The 14,989-nt window shown below is 39.0% G+C and overlaps 1 protein-coding gene across 3 annotated transcripts in view; it reads right to left on the bottom strand.

The window, feature by feature from the left end:
• stk3 (serine/threonine kinase 3 (STE20 homolog, yeast)) overlaps nucleotides 1–14,989 on the bottom strand; it is a 232,900-nt gene that overhangs the window by 196,954 nt on the left and 20,957 nt on the right. For 2 of the 3 annotated variants that reach the window (XM_007895083.2, XM_007895085.2), the window contains exon 2: nucleotides 9,396–9,513. The exons of the other annotated variant lie outside the window; for it this stretch is intronic. In XM_007895083.2, the coding sequence (XP_007893274.1) occupies nucleotides 9,396–9,427 (32 nt within the window). In that variant the 5' untranslated portion in view covers nucleotides 9,428–9,513. The remainder of the gene's footprint in view (nucleotides 1–9,395; nucleotides 9,514–14,989) is intronic. 3 annotated transcript variants of the gene reach the window in all.

Genomic DNA, 14,989 nt, shown 5'->3' with positions numbered 1-14,989 from the left:
GAAGCGCTTTGAAATGTCTCAATGATGCGATAAGGCGCTATATTAAATGCAAGGATTATTATTATACTGATGCAAAAATTCGATTTGAGAGCAAATTGGGTAGTGAGGCATGTATTAAAATTGAGGCAAATGAAGGCAAAGTTTTGGCAGCAGCAGGTTAGGCTTATACGATATCTGAATAACGTGCATTTACAACAACAAGATTACATTTGTATAGCGCCTTTCACGTCGGGAGGACGTCCCCAAGGTGCTGGACAGAGTACAGCATTTCAGACCCGAGCTGGGGTCGTGGGAGGGGAAGGGAGGGGAGGGGAAAGGGGAGGCGTGAAGGGATGGTCGAAGAGGAAGGTCTTGAGGCAGGACTTGAAGGAGGCTCAGGAGGGTGTGAGGCGGAGTGATTGGGGGATGGAATTCCAGAGATTGGGGGCAGAGTGGCTAAAGGCTCTCCCACCAATGGTGGGGCGGGTGGGTCGGGGGACGTGGAGCAGGTCGGAGCCGGCTGAGCGGAGGGAACGGGCGGGTTGGTAGGAGGTTAGGAGGTCGCAGAGGTAGGGTGGGGCGAGGCCATGGAGGGCTTTGTTGGTGAGGACTAGGATCTTGAAATGGATCCTCTGAAGGATAGGGAGCCAATGGAGTTGGGCGCAATTGGGGGGAGATGGGGTCACGTAGTTTGGTGTGGGAGAGGACACAGGCTACAGAGTTCTGGATTATCTGCAGCCTGTGGAGGGAGGAGATAGGAAGGCCGACAAGCAGGGCATTTGTATAGTCGAGCCTGGAGGTGATGAAGGCATGAACAAGAGAAAGAACTAAATGGAACAAGATTTGTATTGTCCATCAAGGGGTATACAATTGTTGATTCATCCAATACGCGGTGCGAAGAATTAAGGTTGTGTGCACTTAGGGCATGCATCTTTCAGAGTTGACAAATGTAGAAAGGAATAATCATCAAGAATGGGTAGGATGATACATGGTAGAGTCATTGGTGTGGAGAAGGAATAAGAGGGAGAAAGACTGATTGAAGTTCAAGAAGTGAAGCCCCAAAACATATGTCAATGAGGTAAACAAAACAGAGGAATGAAGGGAGTACTTTCCCCAAACCATTGAGATTAGAGTCGGAAGAGGGAAAAGACACAGAAAGCGGCGGTAGCAGCTGAAACATTAGAACGGAAGAGTGATGGAAAGGAAGGTTCACAGATGTTTCAATCGACAGTTTTGGCGAGGAATCAGGAGCAAAGACTGCTGGAGGGGCAGGAAGATAACGGTTGAGATTTTTTGCAATTAGCTCTGTAGTTTATAAACTGTTCATGTCTCGTTAGAGGAGACTATTCAACAATTCACTCAATGAAGTTAGAATGTAAATTACAGATAAAGAGCTCCGCTCTCTTTGTAGGGAGGTGGGAGAGAGAAAGAGGAAGGAGGTTGAGGGGAAAAATTTAATATTTCAGTCTATGCTCAAATTACTACACAATACTACCCAACTATACAAATACACTAAAGGGAGAACACAAATACATGAATCTTACAAAGATTTTACAAAGAGCATACAGCATGGAAACAGTCTGTGCTGGAGTTGATGCTCCACGCGAGTCTCCACTCTCTCCTGACTCCCTCCCATACCCCTATAGAACTACATTGAAGATGGAAACAGGTTATCTCTAAGCACCTTAGCTTTCAAAAGAAAACTCTGAAGATGCAAGAGTTTTGAAAGGAAAATGCATAATTCTTTATTCTCAATCATTGTGTCAAATACTGTAATATAATGCAGTCCTTGGCATTTCAAAGGTTGCACTGTTCAGACCAATGGAATCCCCAAACTCATTCTGAACAATTTGCAATTTTTCTGTTCCCAAAATGATGAAATGCTACAACTGTCTTCCCTTCGACCCACGTACAGTACAATACTTGTCACCCAAGTCATTCAGCCACTATAAAGGCAAGGAAAAAAACTCAAAATCACCAAACTGGTTCTTGTTCTCACATCCTTAACTAAAGCAGAGGAGACGCCAAGCTTTCTACAATATGTACTTTTCATAATGATTTTAGCTGCAGCATGTCAGGCTCAAAACTGAATGTTAAGATTTATTATGTATATTTATTTATATTATAGCTACAGTATAAATATGCTGGGGACATGTAGATTCCACATTTATCCAAAGATGCATCATTATTACTCCTGATGGTCACATAGTTGTTTGTACAACCCTGACAGTGCTGACATCCCTCATTCCCCCCACCCCCGTCAAAAAAAGCACGCAACACAAATAATGCTTTACAAAGTAATCAAATAAAATAAATGAGCATCTTAAGATGAAATTCAATCTCGCCATCTAAAGTTTTGAGTCACAGGACTTTGAAAGCTCTCATGACTGGAACATCTCTCAGCGGCTGAAAGAGGCACTTCATAAAAAATTGGGAGAGACCACGAGCACCTGGCTGAACATTTAAACATCCGCTCCAGGTGTTTCATGCTTTAAGTAAAATTGAGCGACTAGTAAAGTTACGATTTGAAGTAGTAATATAAAGGATGGAGACATCCGAGAGTAGATGTGTTTTCTTAATATCCTTTCTAACCATTTTGATGAATTGTTTTAATTAATTTTTGGTTTGATTTAAATTTGAGTGTTGATGTGGCAAACTTTAATTTGTTGAAGTCATTGTCATGCAGTTTCTATTTTTAAGCAGTTATGTAACACAATTCCCACTCAGTCTTTGCACAAAGCCATTTTCAGTTCTAAAGCTCCCAGTATCTAATCAGTATCTTACGTACTATTCTTGACCATCACACAAAGCTTGTCCTTAATATGTAAAGTCAATGTGCTTCTGTCTCAATAATAAGGTAGCAACTGACTTCTGATCAGCTGAAATGTACAAATACACAGTTAAATATGTAACAAAGTCAGATAAACAAACTGATTTGTCAAACTTTTTCACAGATGAGAGCACATTTTCCCACACAAAAGCACTAGTCAATATAGCACAACAGCATTGAGAATGCTGGACACAGACCTTCGTTTTGATAATTCTATTTATTTTGCAACAAAATATAATAGCACTCGTTCCACAGTCTCATTACCATTAACATCATATTTGCTTTTGACCAAGTTTGCTTGATCAGTATTCTAAGACTATCCATCATCATTGCATCCAGTCACCAATAAGTTACATTAAAATGTTTTCACCAACTACTGAAAAAATGCTCTTTTTTAAATCAGCATCTGGTCTACTTAGTGACATTGCACAGAATCACATAGCTTCCAATAGTAATATCTCCATGGGAAAAATAATAACAGCTTTTCAAATTCCCACCTGTAACTCAATATCAAAAGACAATGAAATAACAACTATAGACGTTTGAATAATAGAAATTACTGCTTTCTCTTTTCAACTCGGTCACACATTTGCAACCATTTATCAGAGACAAATCCTTTCATAATACACAAAGTTCAATAAAAAATCCAACTATTTCGCTTTATTTTAGACCATATATATCATCCATGGTATGAATTTCTAATCATGGGTTCAGCAATTAAGTGTTTTAATAAGCACAAAACACTGCTTGCTTTGTTAAAGATTTGGACACAAAGTACATTTCAACAGGAAAGATTTGCTTATTCCACATGCTTATGTTTTACAAAAAAGGCCAGCCAATTCTCAACTGAAAATTAAATTTAAAGATGGATAATTCCTTGATGGCTTAGTATGTTTACCCAATAACTTGGACTTAACTTGCGTTTTTCATGCAGGATGAACATCTCAAAAAGACCACTGAACAAGGAGAAATATGTGGAATTAAGGGAGCTGGTGCAATCTAGTGAATACCAGAGCCAAACAAATTGAAAAGGTCCAAATTTAAACTCCTGGGGGCAGTCCCAAACGGGTAGTGCATGGAGCCGCAGCTTATGGACTTGAGATCACCAGTTTGAATGCTGTCCCATGCCGAATTTGCTGGTCTTACCCAGTTCTGCATTGGGAGAAAAGTTGGCACCAGCCTACTCAAGGTTTGGAAGGGGAAAGCCAGCCACAATTCCTGGTTCCTCTATAATCTTTACTGGCTTGTGCATGGAGTGGAGGCAGGGGAGGAGGGGGGATGAAAGAGAGTAACTGGGTGAGGAGACACGGGCATGTGTGAAATGCCCAATATAATGTCATGGTATGCACTCATTATCAAGGCTTAAACACTCACTTGGGTAAGATCCAAGAGGGCAACCAGAAAGAGGAGTGCCAACTAGGAGCAGAGAAGTACAATACTGATAATAAAATAATACTTGCACTTTATACAGCACCTGATCACGTCGCCGAGATGTCTCAAAGCGCTTCACAGAATATATTAATTTTGCCCACAAAATATAGTCAATTCACTTTCAGTATATTCTGTGAAACGGTTTGAGATATCTCGAAAACATGATAAGGCGCTATATCAAATGCAATGGTTATTATTTATTGTAAAGTAAATTGAATGTGTATTTTATGGGTGAAACATGTGTCAAGGGGAAGAAATTTAGAAAAATATTTGGGATACACATACATGCATTTTTAAAAAATGTAAAACCAATTCAAACTCCTAACTATGCTGATATAGTGACAATAATTGCTCTCAGTGCTGCAGGCGAGGAAAAAGAATATCAACCACAACTGATCGCTACCTGGGAACCACGAAGCTCTGGGTGGGTGTGCATCACTATGGCTAAGAGTTATCTTCCTCCCTTGTGGAAGAACAGGACTGACTCACTGTGCAGCTTTTTCGTGGTAAATTGCTGTCAACAATCAGTGCCAAGTTTGACACAGGTGTTATAGCCAAGTGGGTGAGGTAAGGAAGTTTTCCATGAAGTCAAAGCCCAGGTGAAAAGAGAGAGAAAAAAAATTGGTGGAGAGAAAAAAATTAAATGCATTGCAAGTATTTCATAGTATTTCTGTCTGGCAGAAAATAATCTGAATGTAAAATGATTTAAGAATTAAAATTCTTGAGTAGTTATTTAAGAAATAAAATAAGTAAATAATCACTGAATTTCATATAGCACCCTTCACATCAGGTGGGAAGTCTCAAACAACTTCATAAGATTTTTTTGTGTATTTTGCAGGCAAATGTAACTCAAGAGAACAGCACAGTGGACAATAATAATAATAACGCTTGCATTTGATATAGCACCGTATCACTTCTTCGAGACATCTCAAAGTGCTTCACAGAACATACTTTAAAGTGAATTGACTATGGGTGAAACGAGGTAGTACATTCAAGGCCAACATAATAAATAATAATCCATTTAATATAGCGACTTATCACTGAGACGTCTCAAAGTGCTTCTAAAGATATACTGTAGATGGGTGTGACTGTGGGTGAAAGCACAGAGCAGCAGATCGTAGTTACAGAGCAACAGGTCACAGGACCATAGTTATGATTTACAATCATATTTTGTCACAAAAGAAAATCAAAGAGTTTCTTTTCATTAAAATACAGCATTAAGCAAAAGATAAAAAAGTAAAAGATACATGGAAAGAGAGATACAATATTCCTAGATGAACAGAATCAGCCCCAGAGGAGAACATTTTTGACTGCTGTGTTTTTTCAGTAAACGGCATCCAGAACCCAATGTTCAGATGGTTGTGGAAATTACATTTCCAGTTGGCGAGAAAAAAAGTTTTATTTGAAAATCATGCAATTGAGAGGCCAGCGGATGAATACGAACTCTCTGAAATTCAGCTGAATCTTTTAAAACAGCTTTCAACAACCAAATCATTTTTCTATTAAATATCTGTGAAGTTTTACTACATGCTCAATAAAAATAGAGGAAACTGCTTTCATTGAAACTGTATCAAGAGATCAATTACCATGAGCACTAAAAGTCCCAATATTGTACTATAATATAGTTTAGAGTATAAACTTGCATTTAGACTCTACCCGTCTACAAAGACCAGATCTTTATACGCAGTCCTACTGCAACCTTTTACAATAAACTTATCAATGCTTCATATAGTATAATATTAACATACAATGCTACAGCAATCCAATGGTCTTGAAAAACCAATTGCAAAACCAATACAAATCCACATTGGGACTTTGAGTTCATAATGTAAGCTGTTACTCGATGTGAAAGCCGCTATACGAATGTAATTTTATATTGTATTGTTAGTGTGCTGCATTGTTGCACACTATCTCACAGACGTGATAATACTTGCATTTGTTCTGCGCGCAATTGGTTGCCACATTTCGTCTGCAAGATACATGGTAACTCCTACTTTATAATATATTCTGTGAAGCTCTTTGAGATGTCTCAACAACGTGATAAGGCACTATATCAAATGCAAGGCTTATTATTATTATTTGATAAAGTGCCATCCTTTGAATGAGTCGTGAAACCATAGATTCAATTTGTCTGCTCAGGTGGACATTAAAGATCCTATGGCACTATTCAAACAACCCGCCAAATAAAACCGGCTATAACATAAGCATTTGCTAGACGAAGGAAGACCAAGGTCCATCTAGTTCGCCTTCCATCATCCTGGGAGTCGCTTGACATGTCATGTCCCAAACTATATACTGTATCCCGAGATATTATTTTCTAGCGGAAATCCATCTAATTTGTTCTTGAAACAAATAACACTTTCTGCTTCCACATTCTCCCTAGGGAACCTGTTCCATAAGTTTACTACTCGCTTACTGAAGTAGTATTTCCGTAGATGCTCTGAATTTACCCCCCTTCAATTGCAAATCTTAGCTGTTTGTGAGACAGTACTGTGCGCAAATTGACTGCAAGATTTGCCTACAAATACATTCACTAGACTTTACAGTAAATCCTGCAAAGAGCTTTGACACATTAAACACAGGGTAAAGCGGAATATCAAAGGCATGCATTATTTTATATAGAATTTCACCACACAGTGGGATTACAAATGCAGCATTTGCAACTGCAACTAAAAATAAATATTGAATCTTGATGATAACTGGAAGGTGACCATGCTGACCCACAAAAACTCTGTTTCAACACAACTGGACATGAAAGGTGCAATTTATATCAAATGCAAGGATTGTTATTTAATAATAAAAAAAAACGGATGTGTGCATAAAAGAACTTCATATTCTTGTTTATCAGGATACACATACACTGTGCTAAATTCACTAGTCTAAAAGACAGCCTGTTATGAGCTACAATCGTGTTTCACTGGCAACTATTAAGGACTTCCATAAAAATGCTATTATTAGCCTGGCATCTATTATTACCTCCTCTAGCTCCAGCAAGGGTCATCTGTGATGTTCCATAATGTTCAAGGGAACACAATATACAAAGTATAAAATTAGGTTTAAAGATTTATAAAAACAATATTAATTTTAGTCAGATCTATAAAGCTGTAAATAATTAGTCTATACTGCAATGTTTTCCTTAAAAATAATAATCCTTGCATTTAATAAAGCGCCTTATCATGTCTTCGAGATGTCTCAAAGCGCTTCACAGAATATACTGTAAAGTAAATTGACTGTACATTTTGTGGGCGAAACTCAGCAGCCAACTGCACACAGCAGTGTCCCACAAACAGTCATGGATTGAAGTGACCAATTTGTTGTTATTAAAAGAATAACTAACATTGGGAATTTCAGTTTCAAGCCTTTCAGCGTATCTATCTGGTGATGCAACATGGTAGGCAGAACATATATTAGTTTATACAAAAATACCAGAACGTTCTTACTGCAATGCAGACTATATAAAATATATAACCAGCTGTACTCCAGAAACTCTCGGTGGGTTATGTGAATTCAGACCCTAGAATTAAGTGGAACATTCTGTAAGAATAGAGAGTAATAAGTCCCTATAATTTGAATGCTGATTCAGGGTATTTTCCCTGAATCAGCAAAATCACCTCCTAGTAGTGGTTTTGGAATTGATGAAACCATCTGGAAGTATTTCTGGAGTTGGGCATAAAAGTGAATCAATTCAATGCACCCGGAGTCCCTACAACTCACCCCTTCCTTCACCAACTTCAAGTTCCCTACGCCTCAAGACCTTACTCTTTGACCGCGTCTTCAATCACCTTTTCAAGAAGAATTCAATCACATATGTGACTTCTGCTTTCAATAAATTATGAAAATTCAGCTCCCTATATAGGTTCCAGCATTAGGGCAGCAATGTTCAACTATGACCAACAGAATGGATTTATCATATACATTAATTCATTTTGTGAAATAAAAATATGTAATCAACTTCAGTTTTTGATTGTAGAAAGAAGAAAATAATGGATCAGGAAATATAAAATCTAAACAGAAACTTGTTTTCTACACTTAATTAAAAGGTATTCATCTGGAAATTGCAAACTACATAAAAAGTTCACAGAAAGAGTGTTTCACCGATTCATTAGTCAATATTGAACCTTTATAGACAATATTTTAGGCAACAAAACTGGTGGGCAGGACCTTGTTTTAAAGTCTCATCCAAAGGATGGCATCCCTGACAATGCAATGAATTGGAGTGTCAACCGAGATTATCAGTTCAACAACAACAAGATTCCATTTATAGAGCGCCTTTCATGTCGGGAGGACGTCCCAAGGTGCTGTACAGTTGGGTCAGGACCCGAGCAGGGGGGAAATGGTCAGCGTGAGGGGAGGGAAGGGAGGGAGCGAGGAGGGGGTAGAGTCGAGAGGGGAGCTGAAGGCACGGTCAAAGAGAAAGGTCTTGAGATCAGCCTTGAAGGAGGAAAGGGAGGAAGCAAGGCGAAGGCACTGGGGGATAGAGTTCCAGAGCCTAGGGGCTGAGAGGCTGAAGGCCCGGCCACCGATGGTAGGGCGGTTGGGGCGGGGGATGTGGAGCAGACCGGAGCCAGAGGAACGGAGGGTACGGGCAGGTAAGTAGGGGGATAGTAGGTCAGAGAGGTAGGAGGGAGCAAGGCCGTGAATGGCCTTGTAGGTGAGGATCTTGAAATCGATCCTCTGGGGGATGGGGAGCCAGTGGAGGCGAGCGAGGGTGGGAGTGATGTGGTCGCGGTGTCTGGTGCGGGACAGTACACGAGCTGCAGAGTTCTGAATAGCCTGCAGCTTGTGGAGGGAGGTGCCGGGAAGGCCGGCGAGGAGAGAGTTGCCATAGTCCAGCCTTGAGGTGGTAAAGGCAAAATCCTATTGTGGGGCTTGAAGTCACAACCTTCTGTTTTCAAGTCTCAAAGAGTGCTGCTCACTGAGGTAGGTTGACACTCAATGTGGATGTGTTAATGTGAACATTCAGTTAACACTAAGACCTTTACTTGCTCCATAAATAAATATGAAGTATGCAAAAGCCAAAAGTATTTGTTAAACATTTTCTACATATTTGTCAAAAGAAGATGGTAGTGATTTGTTCGATTTTGGCATCAATTCTTATCAGAGAAGAGGAGCTAAGCAATGAAGATAATGGAAATGTTATTTAAAAGTTTCATACTTGATATGGATGACATGGGTTTCATACAACATATATCCACGATTCTTGAAGGAAGTGAAGAAATTAGCGAAGCTTTATATGATACTTTTTTCTAAATTGCTGGATTGTGAAAGATATCCTGAGGATCAGAAAATAGTAAACACAACTCAATTATTTCAATAAAAGGTCAAGAAACCCACCTGGAAAGTACAGAAGGTTTAAAATCAATTGTAAAGAAAAACCTTGAAAATAAGTTTAAGAGCAGTGGGGAAAACATCTGGAAAAGCATAGCTTAATAAGGAAAAACCAGCATGAATTCAGGAAAGGGAGGTCATGCTTAACCAACTTGGGTGTTTTTGAAAAATCTTATTGGCGTGGTGGACATAGAAAAGGCAATGAATGTTACAAACATAGATTTTCAAAATAATTTCAACAAAATTACAGAAAATAGCTCAGTTTAAAGCATGATACAAGTTTGTTGGTGAAAAATTGATTCAAAAACACAGAAAACAGAGTACAGTCCAAATCCAATTAAAGTTGGAAAAGGCTTATGAGTACGGTTTCACCAGAGTCAGTGTTAAAATAAAGAATTTAAAAAGTATTGAAACTAAATTGCACATTTGCATGGTATTAAAATTGAATGTAAAATAAATATAGCCAGATTCAGCAAGATGGAAATCTTTTAGGAATTTGATGCAGTAATAATAAAAATACTCGCATTTGATACAGCGCATTATCATGTTGAGACGTCTCAAAACACTGCATAGAATATGTTGTAAAGTGAATTGACTGAATATTTTGTAGGAAAAATGTTGCAACCAATTGCGCACAGCAGTGTCCCACAAACAGTCGTGGATTGAGTCACCAATTTGTTTTATTTGAAGGGATTAATAGCCCCAGAAAGCAATCCATCAATCGACTAACAAACAGCTTCCTCCTTACTATGAAGTAAACAGAGGTGTGTGGAGTAAGGAAAGTTGCCTCAGGTTTCGCCCTGCTTGGAAATCGAACCTGGGGCCTCTCGCTTGTGAGGCGAGTGGTCTAACCACGAAGCTACAGAACTCTTATTTTGCCAGTAGATGGCAAAGACAGTTCAATGTAGGCAAATATACAACCATAAAAAGTTCACAGCACAGGAGGAAGCCATTCACCGATTATATCTGTGCTGCTACAAGCTCCTCCAGTTGAACTACCCACTCCAATCATAATTTCCAGCCCCTCTTATTTTGTTCCTCTTCAAATATTTATCCAATTCCCTTTTAATGTTATTAAAATGTCCTTAGGCTCATCAATCACTCATGGCAAAGGATTCAAAGTTCTTGTAACCCTCCACATTAAAAAGTTTCTTCCAACCTTCACTCTTCTGAGTGACAATTCTACCTTGTGCTCCCCACATAAAGGACACTATATAAATGCAAGTTGTTATTCTTTTGGGGTTCAAATTCACTCATCAGCAGGAAGCATCTCTCACTGACCAGAGGAGAGAGAAATGGAGTCTTAGAAGCTGTGCGATGTCAAACATGCAACTAAAGCTGCTGTCAGCAGGGAACAAGAGACTTGGGAATCGCTGATTCAGCACTAAGCACCTCAGAGACCAACTCTTCCAAAACAATTAGTACGAGACCATAGAATCTAAATTGAAAGCGGATAATAAATATAACAGTCATGCACTATATAAATCAGGAAAGAGATTGCTGTTATTATGGAAAAAATTGAAATAAGCAGGACACCATGTGCCTGCAGTGAGAAAAGTAAAAGCAAGGTTATAATAGCAAAAGAACACAATACTTTTCAAAGGAGATACCGATGGTATTGTGTAAGACACTAGTTACATATCATTTGGAGTAATGTGTGGAGCACGGACATACCATAGGAGAGAGATTATTGCCCCATGTAAGTGTGAAGTATAGAACAACTGGGCTCCTTTTGATAGAAAACAGGACATTCAAGGTGACCTGATCGGTTTTCAAAAATAATAAGCGCTAGAGATCAGAAGATCACAAGAAAAGTTCACCCTTCAACGCATTTGTTGTTGTTATTTGATCTTCATCCATCTCTAGAATACTAAACCTAACTTCTTCACATCATAGAATCAACTTTTGTTTAAATAAGTCCAGTGCTGTGGTCTCAACCACCTTTTCCTGGTAACTGCAGCTGTTAATTACCCTCTATATTGGAACTCTCTCCACATTTTCAAGACGGAGATGGATAGATATTTGTTAGGTCAGAGTAATAATAATAATCCTTGCATTTAATATAGCGTCTCATCACATCTTCAAGACATCTCAAAACACTTCACAGAATATACTGTAAAGTGGAGTGACTGTATATTTTGTGGGTGAAACGCAGCAGCCAATTGCGCACAGCAGTGTCCCCACAAGCAGTCATAGATTGAGTGAGCAATGTATTATTTTTTTAAATTTGAAGGAAACTCGCCAATCCTGATAACTTATCACCGAGTCCTTTCCCCTCGGAGTGACGAGTTATCATTACAGCAGTGGAAACATCCAGTCCACAACCACAATCCTTCCAGTGATCCACATACCAGTGGAACATGGCAGAGGTGGGGACTCCTGTGAGTGTTACACATACAGCCTTTGGAACCTTGCTCACGGCTATATCGCACCTCACTAATGCTTTGCCCCACCTCCAGCTCCCCATCAACACAAGATCACAAGCTGATCACTTAAGTGTCTAAAAAGTCTTACACTAGTGTTTTCCACCCGACCCCTTAAGGAGAAGTTTGCAAGTTGAACACTAAGAGTATTAAGGGATACAGGGCAAAGGCAGGTAGTTGGACTTGAGGTACATATCAGCCATGGTCTTATAGAATGGTGGAACAGGCTCGAGGGGCTGAATAGCCTACTCCTTTTTCTATGTTTCTATACTTGGTTTTGTCTAAAACGAAGTGCACTATCAACATACAAGCATAGAATCATACAGCACAGAAGAAGGCCATTCAGCCCATCGTGTCTGTGCCGGCTCTTTGAATAGAGCTATCCAATTCAATCCCACTCCCCCGTTCTCTCCCTATAGTCCTTCAAACTTTTCCTCCCCAAATAATTATCTACTTCTCTCTTAAAAGTTGTTAGCAAATCGGCTTCCAGCACCCTTTCAAGCAATGTATTCAAACAACTCACTGTGAAAAAATTTCTCCTCACATCCCCTCTGTTTCTTTTAAAAACTATTTTAAATCGGTGTCTTCGGGTTACCGACCCACCCGCCAGTGGAAATAGTTCCTCCTTCTTCACCCTATCGAATCCCCTCATAATTTTAAAAACTTCTATTAAGTCTCCTCTTAACCTTCTCTGCTCCAAGGAGAATAATCTGAGCTTCTCTAGCCTCTCCTCAAACTGAAGTCTCTCATTCCTGGTAAATCTCCTTTGCACCCTCTGCAATGTCTTGACATCCTTCCTAAAGTGTGGTGCCCAGAACTGAACGCAGTACTCTAGCTGAGTCATCATGCTTATGCCTCAGGTTTAAAATAAAATTGGCTATATTTAAGAATAAAAGGTGGATGAGAAATGTAGTGAGAAAATAGAATTAACATCAACCAAAAATCAGCGAACATACGTATTTCTTTTTCAAAACTTCTCTATGGTCCTGTATTATAGCACCTCAGTAACATCAAAAGATTTTTTAAAATAAATAAAACGAAAGGCATTTCTGAAAATAAATACTGAATTGTATGCAACCATTCCCTTTAACTCGAACACAATGAAAGAAGTTTGGTTTAACTGGTAAACTTTTAAAATCAAAACCAACTGGAGTCAAAATATAACAGCCCCACAAAGCTGTTTGTATATAAAAAGACCCACAGTATCTGGTTTCTCTCTACTTCAGATTTACACAACTGTGGAATAAAATGATTCAGCTGGCAATAAAAGCTTCACGCACAGATTGAAATTTTGAGAGTTCTGAGACAGTACCTGCAACAAAAAAAGAGAGATGAGAAATGTTCTTGGATGTGGCATTTACTAGAATTTTATCACAAACTCCATAAAAGTACAATAACTAGTTCACAGAAAGCAACTGACATCTGCCAGCTATCTGGATTGGCAGCAATCCATGGTGTCAATCAAAAAGATTGTTTCATCCTTTTAAGTAGCAGGAGAATGGTACGATACTGTACTGTACTGTATGTGAATTTGACTAAGATCGTATTCCACAGGTGGTTTTCTCTCCAGTGCCTTCAACTGGTCAGGACTATCTTTAAAACAAACACTCATTTTCCCAGTTAATTACGATTGCTTCATCAATGCCACTAGCCTAAAGTCACATTTCAAGTACGGTCACCGAGTGGTCACAGCAATATGATACTCAACAGAACCATTATCTTGATTACTAACTCACATGATTTTTTACTTAATACAAGAGGAACTGCAGAAACCACACAATGCAAACCAAACATCTGTCTCTTTTGTTTCTTCCTCTGAACTGTATTCTTTTAATTGTAGCCAACTAATAACCGCAACCTACTGGAACTATCTGGGCTTTTCGCTTCACTCTAATTCAAAAGGAGGTCACGAAGGATTGCATTAGCCATCACCTGAAAAATTAAGAAGACAAATTCTGTCCATCTGGAAACTCTGAATTTTCAGAACTTCAACTATGTTACCCCATCTGTTTTGCAGCCTTCATCTCCTATATTAATCTACTAAATAATTATCTGGGCTTCTATCCAAAGATATATCCTGTGTTTCTTTATGAAAAGCACCATGTCTTATTCTCCTCCTATTTTATTGCTAATATAGCTTTTGCTAATGCAGTCTTAATAACTGTTTCTTAATAAAATGTTTACCCTATTCAACATACAAAGAAAGATAGGAATGACAAAGACTTTAATAGGGTGTAAAACAATGAACTGAAGGAAGAAGTTTTGCAGCTTTCGCTAACTTTTTGACCAAACTTCTACCCCTGAAAACACTGAAAAAATGTGACATCCCGCAAGGCTAGTAACAGCAATCTAATCATAGTAACTGCATGAGACAGAGGGAGGAAACAACTGAATGGATGGAATCTGTGTCCATTGTAGTTATCTTGTATTACCGAAGTTCTGTTGTTCCAAGACTTCAGACATTTTACATCTAACTCTTATAGAATAATAAGAATAATACTTGGATTTGATATAGCATCTTGTGTTCAAGAAGGGAATTTTTCCCAGTGTCAAAGATGACAATCCTCCACATAAAATTGGTCATTTGTTTCTTTGCGGGACATTATTTTGTCAAATTGGCTGTCTCGTTTACCCAGCACACATTTTACACTACACTTTTCAGTAAAATCCTGTGAAGTACTTTGGGGCATCCTCCCAATGTGAAAGGCGCTTCATCATATGCAAGATTATCACATTGTTCAGACATCTCAAAAGCGCTTCACAAGATTTTACTGTGAAGTGTAGTGACTATTTCTAGTCAACGTAACAACAACAACAAATTACATTTGTATAGCGCCTTTCACGTCAGGAGGAGGTCCCAAAGCCTTGGACAGTCAGAGATCCACACCGAGCTGGTGGTTGAGATCAGGAGGGGTGGAGGGCGGGGAGGAGTAGGAGGTTGACTGAAGGCATGGTCGAAGAGGAGGGTCTTGATACGGGACTTGAAGGAGGCAAGGGA

Source organism: Callorhinchus milii, unplaced genomic scaffold, assembly GCF_018977255.1.
Source record: "Callorhinchus milii isolate IMCB2004 unplaced genomic scaffold, IMCB_Cmil_1.0 Scaffold2, whole genome shotgun sequence".
NCBI lineage: Eukaryota > Metazoa > Chordata > Chondrichthyes > Chimaeriformes > Callorhinchidae > Callorhinchus > Callorhinchus milii.
This window is presented reverse-complemented; position numbering and strand designations above follow the sequence as displayed.